Below are 15,281 nucleotides of genomic sequence, written 5' to 3' on the forward strand. Positions count from 1 at the left end.
TCACTTACAAGGAAATATGTTGCTCACTAAAAGGTTAAAATTCAGATGGCAAATCTCTGTTACAATAAGGAAATTCCTTACTGTTATGTAGTCAGGGTTTACAGTTTGCTGTGTTTTTATCAGGAAGTAATTGAGGTTTCTCTGTATTCTGGTGAAAGGAGTGATATAAAATCCTTAGTTACATTCAGGAAATGAAGCCATAGTTGGGTTTTCTACCTCAGACACAAGTGTAAAGAAATGTGGAAAGCACAGTGTAAGTGCCCAGGAAGTAAACTTAAGCAGGAGATGGGGCGTTGGCGTTCTAAGAGTGTCTGTCTGTCCAGAGCTGTTGCCCTGAGCGCTGAGGGCCTAAGGAGGTGAAGGGTGGATTGAACAGGGTTTATTAAGATTCTCTGTCCTTAATGTTCATATATTGTATATACCGAGATTATAATCTTAAAAAATTCTATTGTCTTTTCTTTGTCTTTTTTTTTTTTTTTTTTTTTTTTTGGTTTTTCAAGACAGGGTTTCTCTGTATTGTTTTGGAGCCTGACCTAGAACTTGCTCTATAGACCAGGCTGGCCTCAAACTCACAGAAATCCGCCTGCCTCTGCCTCCCGAGTGCTGGGATTAAAGGCGTGCACCACCGACACCTGGTTTCTTTGTCTTTTTTGAGACAGGGTCTCACTATAGCCCAGGCATGGCCTGAATTCACAGAAATCCATCTGCTTTTGCCTCTCAAGTACCAATTAAAGGCACATGCCACCATGATGCCTGGCCTTCAAGATTGGTTATTTATTTATGTATTTATTTATTTTAGCTTTTATTTTTGTTTATATGAATGTTGATGCCCAGGAGGCCAGAAAAAGGAGTTGAGTCCCCTCCACCAGAGGCCCCATCGTGGGTGCTTGGAACTGAACAGTCTGGGAAGCGCTCCTAATCTTAACTGCTGAGTCATCTCTCCAATTGTTTCATTCTTCATGTCAGTTTCTTCATTTACGACTTGTAACTTGGCTGGAATATTACCAACTCTTTTACGAACAGAATGGTATAATTTTGCTTGTTGAGACAGGGTCTTTTATTATGGAGTCTTAGATGACCTGGGAACTAACTCAACAGAGAATTCACCTTGCCTCTGCTTTCCAAGTGCCACCATGCCCTGAGTTTCTTTTTTCTTTAAGGGAAAGCTGGTTTAGATGAATATTTACTTTTTCCCAAACCTTAAATTGTGATACAATTATTTTTGAAGTTGGTTGTATAGCAAATAGAATTTGTTCAAAAGTCTTACTTTGGAAAAGTTTAAGCTGTTACTAATACATTGGAAACAATGCAATTATTGTACAGATTGAAGGCAATATCTTAATGTGGAAATATCTGCTACTCCAAATGGTTTTGCTAAGATAGGAAATTGATCTTGAACTATTTCATGAAATACCTTTGATTTCTAAAAGTACCCCTTTCTTCTCTGCTCTATTCCAAGACCGCAGAAGGAAGGCTGGTTATTCAGTTACTTACTTTTCTATATATTAAAACATGAGTGCTTTAACCTGCTACATCTTTCATGTGCATGTATGTGTGTACATATAATGTTTTAAATCATGTTTCATTCTGAAGGATGATAAAGTCCTTAGCCTGATAGCCAGACTACCGATAAGGATTTCAGTGGCTCGCACCAGCATCAGTTCAGGAAAGGAAGTGAAGGGACCGATAGTCGAAAGTGAAGCTTCAGGGAGCTATAGGTAGGTGGATGGTGTAGCATCTGGTGAAATTCCAGTCTGACAGGGCTCTAGTTTGCAGCCCACTACTTCAACAGAATCCTTAGCACTAGTAAGAATGTGACGTCAGCAAAGTAGTCGTCTTGTGTGTATGTCATGCTTATGAAGATCATCCCTGTGGTAGCACCATAGTTGTAGTTGATGCTGATTTGTATAGCAGAATGATAGCTGTGCCATCAGAGCTGTTTCCTAATGTCTTTAATCTGATGTTCTGCAGTAGCTACAGTGAAGGTAAAAACATCTGACAAACACCATCACTATAGTCAAAATATTCTAAAAGCTCAAAAATTATTAGTGAGATATTTCACATTCTTTTTTCCTTACTGTTTGAAATACAGTGTGTATTAATATCTTAAACACAATAACCACATTTTAAATTCTTTTTAGCTACATATGACATATAGATATTTTTGTGGCATACATCAAAATCCTAACTTGAGCCCAATGGTAGCCTTTAATCCCAGGCAGAGGCAGGTGGATCTCCGTGAGTTCAAGACCAGCCTGCTCTACAAGAGCTAGTTCCAGGACAGCCTCCAAAGCCACAGAGAAACCCTGTCTCGAAAAAGCAAACAAGCAAAAAACCCAAAAAACAAAAATCCTAACTTGAAATGGAAGTAGTGTATTGTTGGAGCCAGATCCAACTAGGTGTTTCCCAGGCATGGTTTTGCCTTCCTAATGTGTAGTGATGATATATGATGTAATGTAAAATATAAATATGAAAAATATAAACCTAATATACTAGCCACTAGTAAGTGCTAGTTTTTATTGTTTTTATATATTCATTAGCTAAGAAATACAAACTAGAGTAGTCAGAACAGAAAATGCTTCTGAAATTGTTTTTTTATTTTTGTTTTTGGAGACAGGGTTTCTCTGTAACTTTGGAGACTGTCCTGAAACTCTGCTCTATAGACCAGGCTGGCCTTGAATTTACAGAGATCTGCCTGCCTCTTCCTCTTGAGTGCTGGGATTAAAGTTGTACACTACCACCGCCTAGCTGGAATTGGATTTTTAAAACCTATAAAAGAAAAACTCCCATACTTCTTATTTTTCTTGTTTTATCTATCTGTCTGTCTGTCTATCTATCTTTTTTTTTGGAGACAGGGTCTCTGCATAACCATGGCTGTCCTAGAACTCACTGTGTAGACCAGGCTGATCTCAAATTCAGAGATCCACCTGCCTCTGTCTCCCAAGTGCTGGGATTAAAGGTGTTGCCACCACTGCCTGGTTTAGATTTTTACCTTTTAAAAAAAAGCTAGATTGTGTTTTCATTTAACTGAGTTAAGTTTTACATGTTACTATTCGATTCTATATCTGTATCTGTATTCTGATTCTGTATCTTAAGTCAGCATTTATCTGCAACATAGAATATAAATTCCAAGTAATTAAAAATAATGAGTAGAATATATCTCGATGTACTATAACAACCTCCCCAGAAATATAGAGAATGTTTTGGGAAAAAAAACACATGCCAAATATTAAAAGCCATATCTTGAAAAAAATTATGTTGAACAATTATAGTCATATTAGCAAAAAGTTCAGCAATATAGTAGTTTTTGTATATTTATTCATCTGAAATTTAAGCCCTTTTTTGTGACATATACTTTAAAAAAAAATCTCTACAGGCCAATGACTTATCAGGCATATCGTGAATGTACAGAGGAGACTGCAGTTCATGCCAGCGGTTGGAATAAGGTATTAACCAAATTATCTTTGCTCTTACATAAAATATAGAAAGAATTGTTAGCATCACACAGCGTAGAACTGTTAGCACTAATTAATATGTAATTCCAAACTATGTGAAGTGAGTATGTTTTTTTTCTTTGATTAAGCTGCAAGGTTCTACAATGTACCTCAAAAGTATGCGTCCAGTAGTATGCTGTCCTTCTTTTCTATGCTCCTTGAGTTTCCTGCTATTTCTGGGTTTCTCTGAGTTAGATATGACATTTGACTCCAGATAGTTACTTGTTAACATGTGAGTTAACATGTCTTAGAGAAGAATGAGATAGATAACCTCTTCAGGTTCTTTTAAAGATTAATGCCCTTTGTGTTTTTATAGTTTATGTAGTAGTGTATTTCATGTCCAATCTCATATGATCATTCCAAACTCTTTGAAGAATGAGCAGTGGATTTTATTGCCTTATTTCGGGGCTGGAAAGGCGTGGGATATCCTGCTGATCTAGATGGAACCCTGGATTCTGCACAGGCCACGCAAGCACTCTACTGGTGAACTATATTCCTGGCATAATGAGGTTTTGTTCTGTTATTAGGTTGATGACTACTCAGGAAAGGGTTAAATAGTTTGTGTAGGATCTCCTGACTAACAACCAGTTCAGGTTTGCTGGTTCTAGCCTTCGCACTGTGTCACATGATTATCTGTTGTCTTCCACTGTGTTGCCTGCCTGTTGCCTTGCAGGGCAGAGTGTAAGAGATGACTGTGAAGAAGTATAGCATGGGCAGCCCTACTGTGCACAGCACACATAGTCTGTCTCGTGGGCCAGCTGCATTCATGCCTGCATCTTTCCTGGTGGCTGCTTAATGGTCTCCAGTGTCTCAGGGTCTCCATTGCAACTTAGGGTTCATTTTCACATCTTACACAGAGGCCTCGCAGAACTTCCTTATAGGGACTCTGATCTACTGCAGCTGTCTGGAACCATGGACAAGATTCTGTGAATCTCTCAGTTGCATCTTTCTTGTGTCAGTATCATGTGGATGATGCTGCCAACTCCAGGTGGAGCCTGGCTCTTTGATCACAACTGCAGTAGAGTTTGTGTGTGCCAAGGTCACTGTTTGTGAGCAGGGAACCCCTTAAACTGTATTTTTAGTTCAAGCTGTCTGCTTTCAACAGATAAGCCTTTTCACAAATTGGTGCCTTGAATTGAAGGGATCTTGCTTACCCTCAGGATACCTCTGCTGTCATCCAGGGCAGAGCAGGTAGTTTGTCTTTACGAATTACAACCTCGAGGCTACAGAGATGGCTCAGTGGTTAAGAGCACTGGCTGTTCTTCCAGAGGTTCTGAGCTCAATTCCCAGCAACCACATGGTGGCTTATAGTCATCCATAATGGAATCTAATACCCTCTTCTGGCATGCAGGTATACATACAGAGCACCTATAAATAAGTAAAGTTTTTAAAAAATAAAAAAATAAAAATAAAACCTCTCTTCCACACACACTTTGGTGTAACTTTGTATTTGTATTTATTTATACTCTTTTCACTGCACATTTTTTATGCCTTTCTCCTCCATTCTTTCTCAGGGAGCTAAATAAATATATGAATAAAGGTTAGCCAGTAGAAGTTATCCTTTCTGATGCTGAAAGGTTCTTAAACATTCCATTACAAAAATTTCTAAGGAAAAATATTCCATGTGCAGAACATTGCTGTCCTGTGAGGAAATTACTTGGAATAATAATATAAAATACAAGATTATTTGCTTTATCCATTTATTTATTTATTTATTTATTTATTTGTTTGTTTGTTTGTTTGTTTGGTTAGTTGGTTTCAAGACAGGGTTTCTCTGTAGCTTTAGAGTCTGTCCTGGAACTTGCTCTGTAGACCAGGTTGGCCTTGAACTCACAGAGATTCATCTGCCTCTGCCTCCCAAGGGCTGGGACTAAAGTCATGTGCTACCACCACTCGGCCTTATTTGCTTCATCTTTATTTATTTATTTTTTTGAGATAGGGTTTCATGCTGCCTTGGAACTCACTGTGTAGCCGAGAGTGATCTTGAACTACTGATCTTGCTTACTCTTCCTTCTCAGTGTTAGGATTATGGGTATGTATCACATGGCTGGTGTATATAGTGCTCAGGGTCAAGCCCAAAACGTCACTCATACTAGACAGTCTGCCAGCTAAACTATATTCCTAGTCCTCCCTTAATTTTAAACCTAGAAATGTGAATGTGAGACCTTCTTGGAATGACTAGGCTCTGAATTCTTTTTTTTTTTTTTTTTTAATTTAGGGTAGAAACAATCTTTTTTTTTTTTGGTTTTACGAGACAGGGTTTCTCTGTATTGTTTTGGAGGCTGTCAGTCCAGCCCGGCCTCGAACTCACAGAGATCCGCCTGCCTCTGCCTCCTGAGTGCTGGGATTAAAGGCGTGTGCCACCACCGCCCGGCTGGTTAGAAACAATCTTGTTTCACATGTCAATCCCAGCTCCCTCTCCCTCCCCTCCTCCCCTGCCCTCCCCACCAGGTCCCCTAGTCCGATCCCCAAGGAGGGTGAGGTCCTCCATGGTGGATCTCCAGTAACTGTCATTTCATCCAGGGCAGGGCCTAGGTCCTCCCCCAAGAGTCCCGTCTGAGAGAGTCTGAATTCTTTTAACATTAAAAAATATAAAAATCTCCAAAACTACAGAGAAACCCTGTCTCGACCCCCCCAAAAAAACATAAAAATATAAAAATGCTAAAAATAATAATTGGGTTTTAGATTATATAGAATACTTGTGGATAATACAGTTGATATAAATGAGTTGTAGAAATAACTTTACTTGTTTGGTTTTTTGAAACAGTGTTTCATTTTAGTCCAAGCTAACCTCAGGATAACTATGTGGGCAGGGATGAGCTGGAACTTCTAAATTATTAACGTGTAATCTTCCAGGTTTACAAGTTTGAACCACTACCACCTAGTTTTATGTGTTGCTTCATGGTTGCTAAGCAAGTATTGTACCAGCTGAGCTACATCCTTAGCCCTACTTAGAGTAACTCTTGGTGCTTCATATACAAGAAAGTAAGTTGAAGTATGTAAAGATAATCTACACTAGTGGTCATGGTGATATGTCTGTGATACTAGCAGTTGGGAGGTAGAGGCAAGGAATCAGGAGTTCAGGACCATCCTTGGCTATGTGATGATCTCCAGCCTAGCCTTGGCTACATGAGACCTTATCTCAAACAAAACAAAACATATAAATAAAATACAAACAGAAGTGAGTGGGCAAACTGATGGTCCATTAGGAAAGGTCTGTCAGAAAAGGAAGCCTGGTGTGGTAGTCATTTGATAATTACTGTGAGCTAGGTGTGGTGCATGTGCAATCCTACTTGAGATGGAAATAGAGGAGCAGTAGTTCAAGGCCAGCTTCAGCTGCAAGAGACCCTCTCTCAAGCAAAACCAAACAGGGCTGGCAGAATGATTCAGCAGGTAAAGGAGCTTGCCGCCAAGCCTGATGACCTGAGTTTGATCTCTGGGACTCGTGGTAGAAGGAGAGAATGGGCTCCCTAGTATTGTTCTCTGGCTTTCACACACACACCATGGTATACTCTCAGACTACCCCTTCCCAATAAACACATACTTGTTATTTAAAAAAAAATCAAAATAGTATGAGGAATGAAAGGGGAGGAAATGAATCATATTTGCTAAGACATGTATCAACAAGAATATTACCAAACAAGGAGAAAATGCTGCAGTCCCATAAATTGAAGGGTTTAGATTCTGGTTACTGCCATGCAAGATTAATTAGAATGGAAAGAAAAACTCAGGTTGTGAAAGCACTGGAACAGTTCCAGGTGAAGAAGAGACAGGTTAAATGACAGACTGAAGCATCTGTAGTGGATAGAAGGACTGTAACCAAAGCTAAAAGTGATGAGGGAAGAAAACGCATATTTATTACTCATTTGTTATATGTAAAGTCAGATCTCTACTTTCTGATACGTATGGAAGAGGTAATTTGTAACAAATGAAAGAAAATGTTTGTTTTATGCAGTGGCTCATAAAAGAAGATGCTCGCAATTCATTTCCCCAGTAGATAATAGGAGATTAAGCATGCCTAGCCTCAAAATGTTACAGTTGGTCGGGCGGTGGTGGTGGTGCACATTTTAATGATAGCACTAAGGAGGCAGAGGCCAGCCTGGTCTACAGAACAAATTCCAGGACAGGCTCCAAAGTTACACAGAGAAACCCTGTCTCAAAAAAACCCAAAAACCAAACCAAAACAAAAAGTCACACAGTTATGGATTATTATAGGAAATTAGAGTGCTTTGTAGTTCAGGACATCCCAGGCCTTTGAAGTTGCTGTGATAAGAATTTACAAGATGGATTCTCAAGCCATCTTTTACCTGTTCCTGCCCAAGGCACAGTATTGGGGCAAGATAAACAATCATTTTGTTTTTGTTGTAAATAGCTTGATGCGTTTTCTTGTGGAAAAGGCCTATCTTATTCTTCATAGCCCTGTTTCCATTAGTGGTCAGAAAAGGTTTTAGTGTATTTTGAGCTGGAGTTCTTTGAGAATGTCGAAAAATGAAGATCTGTGTTGTTTTCTTCCATTCAGACTTCAAAGTGGATTCCCTCTAGGCTGCTTTTACTGAAGTAAAAACCAAAGAATGCTAGTATGAAGCATGAATTCATTTTTAAGGTTTGTTTTCTTTTGAGGAAATGCTTTGTCATTCGTTATTTCCTTGGTAATCCAGAAATAAGGAACTGAAATTGGTTTATTTCCTCTTGCATTCTTCCTTAGGTCATGGAGAGACTTTGATGTTTTAGATAGAAGAGCCTGCTTGTAGATGGCTACCTGACATTAATTGATTTTCCCTCTTTCTCTTTTCTTCTTCCCTCTTCTCCTCCCCATCTGTAGCTTTTTAAGATGTTAGGGAGAGAACCAGTGCCTCCATACTCTGCCAACGAGGTGTCCTCTGCCCTTAAGATTTTGTTTTTGTTTTTCTGTATGTGTGTTTTGTTTTTAAAAGGAAGGCAGCAGACATAATGCCTATTTGTATTTGATTTTTGATGACTTTCATAAGGTAGCTCATAATTTTTTTGTTTTTTGTTTTCGAGACAGGGATTCTCTGTGTAACAGAACTGGCTATCCTGGAACTCACTCTGTAGACCAGCCTGGCCTTGAACTCACTGAAATCCACCTTCCTCTGCCTCCTGAGTGCTGGGACTAAGGTGTGCGCCACCACTGCCCAGCTAAAATTTTCAATGGTTGAACATAAAATCTATTATAAGAATTTCAGATTATATGTTTTTTTATGTTTCATCTTTGCATTGAAGATTTTGGTGGCTCTCATTTTGCTGCAACAAATGCTTCTGGAATTGACACAGCGCGGTCAAGAGCCCCTCAGTACCCTGCTGCAGTTTGGTGTGACGTATCTGGAGGACCATGCAGCCGAGTTCATCATTCAACAAGGTGGCTGGGTATGAACTACTTAGAATTATTTTTCTTTAAAATAATTACACCTGTTTTTAAAAGTTTTAAATATTTTTTATCTTACGGGGTTTATGGTTGTTCATGGTAGTCTGTGATGATATCTTGCTTGTATAAATAAAGCTTGTCTGAAGATCAGGGGATGTAGCTTGCCACTAGCTAACCATAGAGGTCAGGAGGTCTGTACAGACAGTCAGGAAGTGAGATGGCTGGCCGGAGAGAGGATATAAGCGGGAAGAAACAGGAGGTAAAGGTGGCCTTGGCTTGCTCCTTCTTCTCTCTGATCTCGAGTTTTCCTCTTTGACTCTGGGCTTTTATTATTTAGCTCAATTAAGAACTCCATTTACATTTTGGGGCCTTGGTTTGTACAACAAGATATCACCACAGTAGTCAAGTATTCTAGTGCTGAGCTGCATCCCTAGTCCATGCCTTTCATGTTTAAGTGTAGGTTTATGCTAGAGTGGACGACAAGCAGAAAAGCCGTTCATACAGTTTTAAGTTACTAGATTTTACTTAAATAAATTGATGTGCGGTACTTTTAAGTTTTCATGCTAACAAAATGTCAGAATAACTAAGTGCTGAAGAATAGTGAATACCCATGTGTGTGTATGTAGCCCCTGATAAAGAACACAGCTGATGCTTTAGGGGGATGGGATGAGAGTTGCTAGGGGTTGAAGTAGACTACGTGTACTCGGCAAGCTCTGAACCATTTGTCTACATCCCCAGCCCACACGGCTGCCATTTTGACTTTCCTTATAATCCTCTCTTGGGTTTTGATATGTTCCTAGTATCTATTACCTCTTAAGGGTAACAGATTTTCTGAACTTTGTTGTTGGTAAAGATTTGTTTATATATTATTTATACAGTGCTTTCTCTGCATGTTTGCCTGAATGCCAGAAGAGGGCATCAGATCTCATTATAGATGGTTGTGAGCTGCCATGTGGTTGCTGGGAATTGAACTCAGGACCTCTGGAAGATCAGTGCTGTTATGGTCAGAGCCATCTCTCCAGCCCCATTTTTGTTATTTTTTAAGTGTGTGTGTGTGTGTGTGTGTATGCTCGTGAGTGCAGGTACCCACAGGGGCTAGAGGTATTGGGTCCCTCTGGAGCTGGAGTTACAGGTAGTGTGAGCCATCTGATATGCTGGGAATTAAACTCTGATCTTCTGGAAGAGTAGTGCCTGCTTTTTGCCCCAGGGTTATCTCTCCAGCGAGTTTTTCTCAACTTTTAAAATCATAATTTACATGGGTGTACATAGTAATTATTTTGCCTAGTTTTTCTGTAACTTGCATGTTTCATTCAATATTATGGTCATTGGTTCTTAGTCTTTTTTCATTATCATTTCTGCAATGATCCTTTTTAGTCAGCTTTCTCCCTCCATGAAGAAAAAAAGTTTTGGCCAGGCGATGATGGGTCATGGCTTTAATCCCAGCACTCAGGAGGCAGAAGCCGGTGGATCTGTATGAATTCAAGGCCAGCCTGGTCTTCAAAGGGAGTTAGTTCCAGGACAGACTCCAAAGCTACACAGGAAAAAAAAAGTTTTCAAGCGCAGTTGGGGTTTATTAGAGAAGTTTACAGTCAAGCATAGTGGTATACACCTTTGATCCCAGCATGTAGGCGGGGTTTCTACAGAGTGTCACCAGAGCTACATAGCTACCCAGAGGAGCTCTGTTTCAAAAACCACACCAAAAAAAAGTTTTAGAGGCTAGAGATAGCTCAGCCTATGTAGTGCTTGCTATGCAAGTATGAAGGCCCAGATTTGACACCTAGAACCCAGCCAGCCGAAGCCAAATCAGCAAACTGTAAGTACCAGTGACAGACCCTATCTCAGAAAGCACGATGGACAGCTGTCCTGAGGATTAACACTGGAGGTTGACGTCTCTTGCCCACATATACACGCGCACCAGTGAGCACTTGAGTGTGACACAGAGGGAGAGGGAGACTGGGGGTATTTTTATATAAATTTAACGGAGAAAGTTACTGAGGAAAAGGTCAGTACATACCCAAGTGTGAAGATGCAGACTGCTCAAGAGAGAGTCATTAATTACCCTTACCAAATTATAATGTATTTATGTGCTGTGCCCTTTGAGATGTCCCCTGTCTCTGGAACAGTTTCGCCCTTGATGCTATCCACATTGAGTCTGATTTGGTTTTCATTGTGTAAATGGACCACAGTTTATTCACTTACAGCCTTTTTTATAAGAGAAAGTCATTTTTTTTTAAAGATTTGTTTATTTAGCCAGGCGTTGATGGCGCACGCCTTTAATCCCAGCACTTGGGAGGCAGAGGTAGGTGGATCTCTGTGAGTTCGAGACCAGCCTGGTCTACAAGAGCTAGTTCCAGGACAGCCTCCAAAGCCACAGAGAAACCCTGTCTCGAAAAACCAAAAAAAAAAAAAAAAGATTTGTTTATTCATGTATATAGTGTTCTGCCTGCATGTAACCCTGCACACCAGAAGAAGGCTCCAGATCTCATTACAGATGGTTGTGAGTCACCAAGTGGTTGCTGGAAATTGAACTCAGGACCTCTGGAAGAGCAGCCAATGCTCTTAACCTCTGAGCCATCTCTTCAGCCCCACTTACAGTCTTGTCAGTGGATATTGCTATTTTGCTTTAGAATCATTGCTGTTCTAAGCATTCTTCTTTTCTTTTTTCTTTGAGACAGGGTTTCTCTGTATAAAACAGCCCTGGTGGTCCTGGAACTCCCAGAAATCTGCCTACCTTTGCCTCCCGATTAAAGGTGTGTGTCACCACTGCCTGGCTAATTTTAAGCTTTTAATAAAGTTGCAAAAATAATGAATTCCCATGTAGTCTTTATCCAGGTTCCTCTATTATATTATCTTAGCGCTTCTATTGCTGTGATAAACACCATGACCCAAAACAACAGAAGCCAGGGCAGGAATTGAAGCAGAGGCCATGGAGGAAAGATGCTTACTCTCTGCGACTTGCTCAGCCTGCTTTCTTACATTGCTCAAGGCCACTGCCCAAGGGTGGCACCGTGCACAGTGGGCTGGGTCCTCCCACAGTAATCAAGAAAATGCCCTGCAAGCTTGCCTACAGGATAGTGTGATGGGGGCAGTTCTTCAGTGAGATCCTCCTCCCAGACATGGCTAGGTTTGTGTGCCACTGCCCGGCTTGAGAGTTCATGTCCTTAAAGCCCTGGGCAGCAAGGCTTGGCAGGTTAGCACAGTGCTCACAGGGTACGTAAGCTCCACAGAGCACCTAGAACATGGTTAGAAAAAATGGGGCTAAGATGGTTCTAGGTGGCTCAGGATGTAGTTTAAGGACAGAGTGATTGGCTTCCATCCCTAGTGCTGCAAAAGAAAGAGAGAAGGAAAAAATGTCCCTAAGATTAGGGAGGAAATCTCTTGTTTTCTTCATTTAATAGTACTTTGCCTTTAAAGATTTTATATTTGGCTTGAGAGTAAAGCATGCCTGTGCTCAGGAAGGATAATGTGTCTTCTAAATATTGTATGGCCTTGCCCTCTTGCCTCTTTAACTGGAAGAGTCAGATAATTAGCAGTACTCTGTTTGAACCGAGCCTTTATCTGATGGCTAGATAATACGTTAGAGTCAGGTTTCTGTTCTGAGATATTGATGGACTAACTGTGAGAGGGGTTGGAATGGAGGCAGGGAGTTGAACTGATTTCCCAAGAGAACTATGGTCTTTGTTAGACTGATAACAGTGAAGGCTAATATATTAGTTATGAGCTGACAAAATGATATCCAGACAGACATGACATTTTGCTTTCCATTTATTGGCATCTTCCCTTTTCTGTTTGGTGGTGCCAGGCATGAAACTCAGGACCTTTGTGAGTAGAAAAGCTGCCATTACTGTTCTGTATTCCACATCTGCAGTCTGCCCCCCTTTCTGTTTGGAGACAGGGGTCTCAAAAGACAAATGGCTGTTCTTAAACTCTTAATCCTCCTGCCTTAGCTCGTGGCTTTGGCACCACATCAGGCAAGATGATACTTTTTCATTTCCTGACTAGTTGATAGGCAGCCAGCAGTTCTTGCATTAGTTCTGTTGAGAGAAGAAGTGGTTGGGGGCCACCGAGATGGCTCAGCTGCTAAGGGCACTTGCTGTAAAGCCTGATGACTCGAGTTCAATCCCTAGAGCCCACATAGTGGAAGGAGAGAACTAATTCCAGCAGATTGTCCTCTGACCTCCACGCACATGCTGTGGTATGCATACCCAGTTAATAAATAAGTGTAAGCATTTTAAGGAAATAGCAGAAAATGTTCAGAGAAAGAAAAACTTGTATTTAGATACATTACAATACACTTAGAAACTGTGCCTGGTGTTTTAAATCTTTCATCCCAACACACGGGAGACAGAGCAGGCAGAGCTCTGTGAGTTCAAGGTTAGCCTGGTCTGCATAGCCAGTTCCAGGCCAGCCAGGGCTGCATTGTGAGACTGTCTCAAAGAAAAGAAAAAAAAAAAACATTTAGGTGGGAGGTGGTGCAATACCTATAATATTCAGGAGACTAAGATAGGAGGATAACAAGCTCAGGGCCAGCCTGGGCTATGTGTTCAAGGCCATTTCAGGCTAAGTATGGAATCTCTGTCTTAAAACAAAAACAGACAGAGCCAGACTTTGCGGCACAAGTCTGTGTTTCCAGCACTCAGGAGGTAGAGGAAGGAGGTCAGGAGTTCAGGGCCAGAGAGACAACAGGTGAAGGTGCTTACTGCCAGTGACCTGAACTTGCATGGTTCGGGGAGAGAGCTGACTCCTTACTCGAGCAGATTATCCTCTGACCTCACACTCACACATGCTCCCTGACACAAACTGTCCCCCAACACACAATTAAAAAAATGTAAAAACATTAGTTTTGTGGTGACGCACGCCTTTAATCCCAGCACTCAGGAGGCAGAGGCAGGCGGATCTCTGTGAGTTTGAGGCCAGCCAGGGTCACAGAGACACTGCCACAAATAAACAAATTCCTGCTTCATGTTTTGTTTGTTTATATGCGTATGTCTGTTTTGCCTACATATATGTTTGTGTATCGTGTGTGGTGTCGGATCTTCTGTAACTGTAGTTGGTTTTGGACTGCAATGTGGGTACTGGGAATCGGTCGACTCCTAGTGCTATGGAAGGGCAGCGAGTGCTCTAACCACTGACCCATCTTTCCATCCCTCTCAGCTACATACTGAATTCACAGCTGGTCTAGGCTACATGAGACCTTGTCTCAAAAGCAACAACAAAACAAAGGAGACACACTTAGGAATGCATTGAGATAGGTATGGTACTTAAGGGGCAGCAAGATGATAAAATGAGAGAGGAGAGAGTTGAGGTAGACTTGGTGCTCTCTCTCAGCATTTAGCCTTCTGGCTGCCCATAATTCCATGAGTTCTGCCACTGATGGTAGTTTTCTTGGTTTTAAAGGGCTTTTTGTAACATTCATTATTGATGAAGGTCAGAATTGTCACTTAGTTTTACATTACCGTCATGCTAATGGAGGCATAATGAGTTTGAAAGAGTTCCCACAGGAGTGGGTCTTCACCTGGGACAAGGATCCATGAATGGCACTAAGGGGAGACGTGTTCTGAAGTTAAGTGATAGATAGCGTTATTGGGTCTGGGGTGCATGTAGCTCTGGCCGAGTACACGCGTTGCCTCTGTGAGGCCCTGGGTTTCATACTCATCACAGCTAAAAAATTCTGTTTTTAGTACTGCAAAAATTATCACATTACAGATTTTCAGGAACTCGTTTATCCCGGGTTTCCTTAGGCTCAACCTAATTATAAGCAAACTGGGTGTTTGAATACCTGCATAGCAGTCTTGTTTAAGAAGAAAAGAGGAAATCTTTACAATTAACATAAATGCTTTTGGTGGTATACAACATTGTGAATATATTATAACCCATTGAGCAGTATACTTAAAATGATGACTGTTGTAAGCCACTATGACTCTGAATTTTTTAAAAAGAATTAAAAACTAGTGAGATGGCTCAGTGGGGAAAAGTATTTGCCGTCAAGCTTGATGACTTGAATTTGATCCCAGCCTGGTCTACAGAGTGAGTTCCAGGACATCCAGGACTGTTACACAGAGAAACCCAGTCTCAAAACAAAACAAAAACTATCCCTTTTAGCAAGGTATGGTGGCGCAGGTCTGTGATGTCAGCATTCAGGAGGCCAAAGCAGGACACTAAAGATTTTGACTGGGAGGAAAAGAAAGGGGTGCACATAATATAGTGTACAGAAAAATTCTTTCTTTAAAAGTTAAACAAAAACCCCAAAACATGTTTGAGGTGCAGGGAGAAGTCCGGGAAGAAGCGCACGGTTTTCAAAAAGAGGAAAAAGGAAAGTCCTCGGCATTTATCTGACGCGCGTGCTCTGTTCAGAAACTGTATTTACTCTAGAAACTTGATGTTAGACGAGAATTGTTCCCTAG

At 40.9% G+C, this 15,281-nt stretch overlaps 1 protein-coding gene across 7 annotated transcripts in view; it reads left to right on the forward strand.

Moving 5' to 3' along the window:
* Bcl2l13 (BCL2 like 13) overlaps positions 1-15,281 on the forward strand; it is a 46,197-nt gene that overhangs the window by 24,394 nt on the left and 6,522 nt on the right. For 5 of the 7 annotated variants that reach the window (XM_021224733.2, XM_005066045.4, XM_021224734.2 and 2 more), the window contains 2 exons: positions 3,377-3,446; positions 8,736-8,879. In XM_021224733.2, the coding sequence (XP_021080392.1) occupies positions 3,377-3,446; positions 8,736-8,879 (214 nt within the window). Of the gene's footprint in view, positions 1-3,376; positions 3,447-8,735; positions 8,886-15,281 lie in introns of those variants that run through there. The other 2 variants (XM_040739343.1, XM_021224736.2) reach the window with 2 other exon arrangements.

This window comes from Mesocricetus auratus, unplaced genomic scaffold (genome assembly GCF_017639785.1).
Source record: "Mesocricetus auratus isolate SY011 unplaced genomic scaffold, BCM_Maur_2.0 Super-Scaffold_100676, whole genome shotgun sequence".
NCBI lineage: Eukaryota > Metazoa > Chordata > Mammalia > Rodentia > Cricetidae > Mesocricetus > Mesocricetus auratus.